The sequence below is a fragment of the Solanum stenotomum genome, chromosome 12 (genome assembly GCF_019186545.1).
Source record: "Solanum stenotomum isolate F172 chromosome 12, ASM1918654v1, whole genome shotgun sequence".
NCBI classification, from domain to species: Eukaryota; Viridiplantae; Streptophyta; class Magnoliopsida; order Solanales; family Solanaceae; genus Solanum; species Solanum stenotomum.
Genome location: NC_064293.1, coordinates 44,234,850 through 44,241,603, shown reverse-complemented (window position 1 = coordinate 44,241,603; position 6,754 = coordinate 44,234,850). Strand labels below are relative to the sequence as shown.

The 6,754-nt window shown below is 33.9% G+C and overlaps 1 protein-coding gene across 1 annotated transcript; it reads left to right on the top strand.

The window, feature by feature from the left end:
- Nucleotides 1–4,626: 4,626 nt before the first annotated feature.
- On the top strand, nt 4,627–5,873 carry LOC125846398 (EPIDERMAL PATTERNING FACTOR-like protein 2). Its single transcript, XM_049525806.1, has 3 exons — nt 4,627–5,080; nt 5,246–5,289; nt 5,369–5,873. Exons 1-3 carry the CDS (start codon nt 4,981–4,983, stop codon nt 5,621–5,623), a joined length of 399 nt encoding a protein of 132 aa, XP_049381763.1. The 5' UTR covers nt 4,627–4,980; the 3' UTR covers nt 5,624–5,873.
- Nucleotides 5,874–6,754: the final 881 nt, after the last annotated feature.

Genomic DNA, 6,754 nt, shown 5'->3' with positions numbered 1-6,754 from the left:
CTGCTGTGTTTGTTGGATACTCCACCTTACAAAAAGGTTACAAACTTTATGACTTACATACTAAGGCCTTCTTTGTGAGTAGAGATGTGATCTTTAAAGAAACTATATTTCCCTTTATACACATGCAGTGTTCTTCTTCTCCTTTATTTCCTGTGCTGCAATTCCTAGATGATACCTCCTCTCCCTTAGTGGTTCCACCTATAGTTTCTCCTACTAGTTCTCCTCCAGATTCTGAGGGTTTGGACAACATAGCTTCTGATGTTTCTGGTGTCTTACCTCCTCTCACTGCTACTGAGTCTCCTGTTTTAAGAAGATCCTCCAGGCCTACAAAGCCTCCTATATGGATGCATGATTTTCTCACAAATCAACCAAAGTCCAAGTGTCTGTATTCTGTTTTTGAGCATGTAACCTATGCTAATCTTTCTCCTGCATATGGTGCTGCTCTTGCTGCTTATTCCAGCACTCTAGAACCTACATCATTTGCTGAAGCTGCTTCTCAGCCTCAGTGGTTTGAAGCTATGCAAGCTGAGATAGCTGCTTTGGAGGCTAATCACACATGGAGTATTATTGATCTTCCACCTGGTAAGAAGCCTATTGGCTGTAAATGGGTATTTAAAGTGAAGTATCTAGCCTCAGGTGCTGTTGAAAGGTACAAGGCAAGATTGGTGGCCAAAGGTTTTAGTCAAAAAGAAGGTCTAGACTACACTGAGACTTTCTCTCCAGTTGCTAAAATGGTCACTGTTCGGTCTGTTCTTGCTGTTGCAGCTGCAAAAAAGTGGTCTATTTTTCAGATGGATGTGCACAATGCTTTTCTACAAGGTGACCTTCCTGAAGATGTGTATATGGTCATACCACCTGGATTTTGTAGACAGGAGGACTCTAGCAAAGTTTGTAAACTACATAAGTCCCTTTATGGTCTTAAACAGGCTCCTAGGCAATGGAATCTCAAGTTGACTGATGCTTTGGTTTAGTTGGGCTTTCTTCAAAGTCATTATGACTATTCTCTCTTTACAAGGACAGTTGGTACTGATATAGTTCTGGTTCTTGTCTATGTTGATGATCTCTTAGTGACTGGTAGTTCCAGTTCTTTGATTCTCAAGACTAGGAGTGATCTGCAGCTTAAGTTCAAGATGAAAGACTTAGGTGAGCTGAAGTTTTTTCTTGGCATAGAGTTTGCTAGGTCCAAGGAGGGGTATGTTATGAACCAACGCAAATATGCCTTAGAGCTCATTTCTGAGATGGGGTTAAGTGGTGCAAAGCCAGTTCATACACCACTAGATCCTAATACAAGCCTGACATCTCTTGAGTATGATGCAAGTATACAAAACTCAGATACTATTCTCACAGACAAACCTTTGAAAGATGTTGGGAGGTATCAAAGGCTGGTGGGGAGGCTGTTATATCTAACCATGACTAGAGTAGACATTTCCTTTGCAGTACAGGTATTGAGCCAGTTTATGCATGCTCCAAAAGAGTCTCATATGGAAGCAGCACTCAGGGTAGTTAAATACATTAAAATGGCTCCTGGTTTGGGGTTGTTTATGCCTTCACAAAGCTCAGAATTGCTAACTACATACTGTGACTCTGATTGGGGTACTTGTGTACAGACAAGAAAGTCTGTTACAGGATATCTTGTGAAATTTGGAGATGCTATAGTTTCCTGGAAGTCAAAGAAGCAAGAAACAGTAGCAAGGAGTTCTGCTGAGGCTGAATTCAGAAGTATGGCATCAGCAGTTGCAGAGATTACATGGCTAATTGGTTTATACAAGGAGCTAGGAGTGAATATAAAGCAGCCAGTAGACCTGTTTTGTGATAGCAAAGCTGCAATCCATATTGCTTCTAATCCTATATTTCATGAAAGAACTAAACACTTTGACATTGATTGTTATTTTGTTAGAGAAAAGATACTACAAAAGATGATCAAAACACAGTATGTGTCAACTAGAGACCAGTTAGCTGACATACTCACCAAAGGTTTATGGAAATCTCCACATTTGCATCTTATGTCCAAGCTGGGATTAAAAGACATATTCCAGCCACCAGCTTGAGGAGGGGTGTTAAGCAATGTGAAGCTATGGCAATTATAAGTTTGTTACAAAAGTTAGTTATAACTAACTATAGTTAAGTTAAAACTAACTAGTCTAGTTAGTTAAATAATTGTAATTGCTACACTATATATAGTGAAGCTTAGTATACATTGTATTAAGTTTTTACCTTCATTCTGTAAATCTAATACACAGCTTTACTTCTTCTTCTTCTTAAGTTTAGCTTTGTGAAGTTCACCATTGTTAGAGCTTAACAAATATGAACACAAAGTAAAAGAGGAACAAACAATTTTGATAAATAAAGAGAAAAAGAAAGCTCGCTTGCTGTTGAAAAGTGCCGAATGATCATTTTTAATAAAAATTGATAATAAAGTTACCTTGGGTAATTTTTTTTGAATCTATAGACATTTTATCAAATTTTTCTAATTAATAATTCATAGACTGAAAACTATAATGAGGATTTGGGCCCTCGAGGTTGGATATGAATGAACCTAACCTTCTGTAGCACAGAAATTTTATCTATCTGGGAAAGCGATAGAACGACACAATTCAAGGAGTATGGTGAATTCAGAATATATAGGCGTTGAGAATTTTTACTTTGTGGGCATATTTTGTACTAGTACAAAGTGGCTTTTGTAATAAAGCATTTTTACCTCCGGTAGGACTTACCTGCACAAATTTGGGAAATTCAAATTTATTCAGGTGCGTAATGTATTAAAATTTGTGGCATTTCTTTGTTGTATATATAAAATTTAACTACTTACTGTATTTTTGGTTAGCAATTTAGAATCTCACATAACTTATATAATTAAATAAGTTATGACAGAATCTATTTATATTATTAAAAAAAATGAAATACTAACTAATATCTACTTTATTGGTATATATACACAACTCTAACAAGAGGAAAATGGAGGGTGTGATTGGGGTGAAAGGAAGCAGAAGAAGAAACGTCCTACTATGGGCAAAACATACTCACACTGTTTAAGAAAATTCTGAAAGCGAAAACCCCATAATTGTAACAGCTATATTCAGGTGTCTTATAGTGTATTTTTGGCTTTTTTAGTGGATTCTTGCTGTTCTTTTCCCTTCTTCTCGTCTTTACACTATCCTATCTTCTTTTGCTTTATGCTTTTTGGATTTTTCTGAAAATACACCTATTACAAAAATTATTATTTTTTAACACTTTAATATGTTATCTCCTCCGTCTCAATCCAATAAATTTTTCGTAGATCCTGTATTTGTATTAAAAAATTAAATAAATATATATGTATATTAATTTGTGAAACCTCTAACAAAACTGTTTGATGACTCAGTGATTAGAAAAAGGTTGTGAAAATACTTTCATGCTAGAGTTGTGGGTTCAAACCCCACTTCGCCTCTACTTCTAATCCGTCAATAATTAAAATTAATTAGTATTTTATACTATATCAATTAATAACACTAAGGTAAGCCTTAGCTCCTATTGTTGTACTTATTTATGTCGAATATTTTAATTTTAGATATTAATTAAAGGTCATTAAACCTTTGTCTAGTGTTATAAATTCGCAACATAAAAACAAAAAATAAGGATACGTATGGTTTATGTATTACTGAAATTATCATGATTTAAAAATTTATGTTGTTTTTATCTGGTTACTAATTTCAATTTATTTAATATGGGTAGAACTTTTACATCTATGCGTGTATTATATTTCATATAAACACCAATAAGGAATAACAATACTGTGATTAGTAATACATAAAAACGTCTTCTAAATGAAAAAAACAACTATCCTTTTTTAAATCAAACACAAGTTTTAAGTTAACACCAACCAAATGTTTCAATTCAAATAATCTATGCCTAAAGTTTATTACCAACCAAATCTTTCCTTTTAAAGTTTATGTAATTTATATTGTTAGGAGTCGTTTGGTTGATGATATTGGAACAAATAAGGATATTTCATTAGATTATTTAATCTACCTTTTATATGAGATAACTTATTCCTACAATTTTTAGTAAAATTGTAGAACAAAATAATCTCATGAGATATTACGGAATTATTATCCTTACCGTACCAATCAAACAATCCCTTAGGGGTCGTTTGGTGTAAAGGATAACACCAAATAGTCTTGGGATTAAATTATAGTGTCTCTCAATTTGTTGTTTGGTTGGCAAGTCCGGAATAACTTAAACCAGGATTAATAATTAGTACCGCAGTAAGTTATGCCTCCCCTTGGGTGATATAGTAAGCTGGGATAACTTATCGCGGGATAAAATAGTTAAATGACAAAGATATCCCTTCAAAACACTTTTTATACATTACTTTTTACATTCACAAGAGTATTTTTGTAAACAAATAATTTGTTTTTAAAATAAATGCAATGCATATTATTTTAATTGCAACAAACCAAACACTTAATAAGAAATATCTTCAACATAACTTATCTCGTCATAATTAATTCCAACATAACTTATCATGTCATAACTTTATTCAAACGAAACTAACTCCATAGTGTATAAATTCAAGGTATCTTTATTTGTTGGAGCAAGTATGGTATATAAAGAATTGTTGAAAGAATAGTGTGTTCTGTTTTATATAAATGTTGAGTTTTTAATTCATCCGTGCGTATTTTTGTTTAGTGAAACAGAAAGGTGTGGCTCATGGCACGAGGGGAGTTGTTGAGGCTCTTCTCTTGAAGGCAAACTAGTCCTCTGCAATACTCATCCTCTTCTGTCTTCCCCACGTTCCATCACACTCCTAATTACAGAAGAAGGCGACATCTGATTAACTACTCATTCAATCACTCATCATCTACTTTTAAACTCTTCCCTCACATCTCCATCCCCACCGCCTTTCACTTTCTTGATTCGTTTCATCAAATCTATCTTTTTTCCAACAACTCCTATAAGTAAAAGGAGATAAATTCACTTTCAAGTCAATTGAATTTTGAAATGGGCTGGAGTACTCAGAATCAAATACTTCGCTGTCTAACATATTCGCTTCTCATTCTTACTATTTCAAGCTTATCCCACTTCACATTCCAGGCTGAAGGTATATTTCTTAACCTCCTCTGTTCACAAAAAACAGAGTACTCTGTTTTCTAGCTCATTCACATACACACTAGCACAGGCAACTTTAAAGATTGTTTGTTGACACGGACAAAGTCAGCAAAAATTGATTCAATATTGAACCCCCAATTCATTTTTCATTTTGCAGGAAGAAAATTGCTTGATACTCACCGTCATCACGGGGATAATCAGGTAAATTTTGCACAATGTTTACGTTTTTTCTGATTAGAATAGTGTTTGATAGTAATAATATTTCTTGGGTTGTACGTAGATAGAGAGTGAAAAGAGAGGAATTTTGAGATCACAAATTGGGTCTAGGCCACCTAGATGTGAAAAAAGATGTGGTACTTGCGGTCACTGTGAAGCCATTCAGGTTCCAACAAATCCACAAATTACAAATGGAAATAAGAATCACACAATCAACAGCAACAACAACAACATTGCCTATGCAAGGGACAGCGACAACTCAAACTACAAGCCAATGAGCTGGAAATGCAAATGTGGAAATCTTATCTTCAATCCTTAAGCAACAACTCAAACTAAGTACAGTCACCTTGTACATGAATCATTGCTACTTTCTTGTTTAGTTCTGTAAGTTGAGTTTTAACCCCAAATAATCCCTTAAATTTGGGCCTAAGTCTATTTTTGTCCCTATTTTATTAGTACCTTAAATGCGTAAGAACTATCAAGTTTACAGAACTTACGTAAGTGTATTATGTTTTTCCGTGTCCAAGTAAAATAACAATCATGATCAAGGACTTCTTGCCCACCTTATTTTTTTTCCCCGGTAAGTTTTGTGGTAATTCTCTTGTGTAGACTTTTACAGTATGTTTTTTGTGTTATTTCATCAATTCAAAAATATAATACTTATTAACCCATTTGACTAAGCTTCTAAAATTAACTTATTTTGAAAAGTGTTTATTTCAACATTGCTTTCCAAAATACAATAGTACTTTGGGTAAGAAGCAATTATGTTTGACCAATAATTTTTAAAAAACTTATGAGCAACAATTAATGTTTGATCAAACTTTTAAAAGTGTTTCTAAAATAACTTTTTTTGGACAAAAAATTAATACTTTTGGCTCCAACAAAGCTTAGCTCGGCCAAACAGACTATAAAATTGGAACGACCCTCAAATTTAATGGACCATTTGGGTTAAAAACTAGAGTCTTCTACAAATGAATGTCTGTTGGGGATATCTTTTACCCAAAAATCAGATTTAAGGCAATAAATGTAGCAGTTCAATAATTTTAGTATTAGTAATGTATCTGAGTAGGAGCAAGCTAAGTGTGAAGCTTCCTTAGAAAAGAGAAAGAATCTCTTGAGCGTGTAAAAGTGAAGTACAAATTGGCAGTAAAGTAAATGTATAAATCCGTAGAGATTACTAAAAGGGCATGTGTAATAATTGACCTTACCCTGTAAACAAATCAGGCAGTAGAACTAAGAGTAGGCAGGTGAAAGATTTGGTTAAAACTGTTTACTGCTACTACTGAAAAGCTGATAGTATGGTATGATATGGCCATATTTTTTTACATTTATTGGAATATTAATGTGGATTCTGGATGCAACCATTCTGACTTTAACTACATGTACCTTGTATCAACATTTACATTTTTAAACAGCTAAAATAGATGATGTTTTCATCATCTTTATACGC

Excerpts from the sequence above, each read along its gene's own strand:
- LOC125846398 (XM_049525806.1), top strand. The coding sequence starts at position 4,981 with ATGGGCTGGAGTACTCAGAATCAAATACTTCGCTGTCTAACATATTCG. Across the intron at positions 5,081-5,245 it reads CTTCACATTCCAGGCTGAAG|GAAGAAAATTGCTTGATACT; the intron begins GTATATTTCTTA and ends TTCATTTTGCAG. Across the intron at positions 5,290-5,368 it reads GTCATCACGGGGATAATCAG|ATAGAGAGTGAAAAGAGAGG; the intron begins GTAAATTTTGCA and ends GGTTGTACGTAG.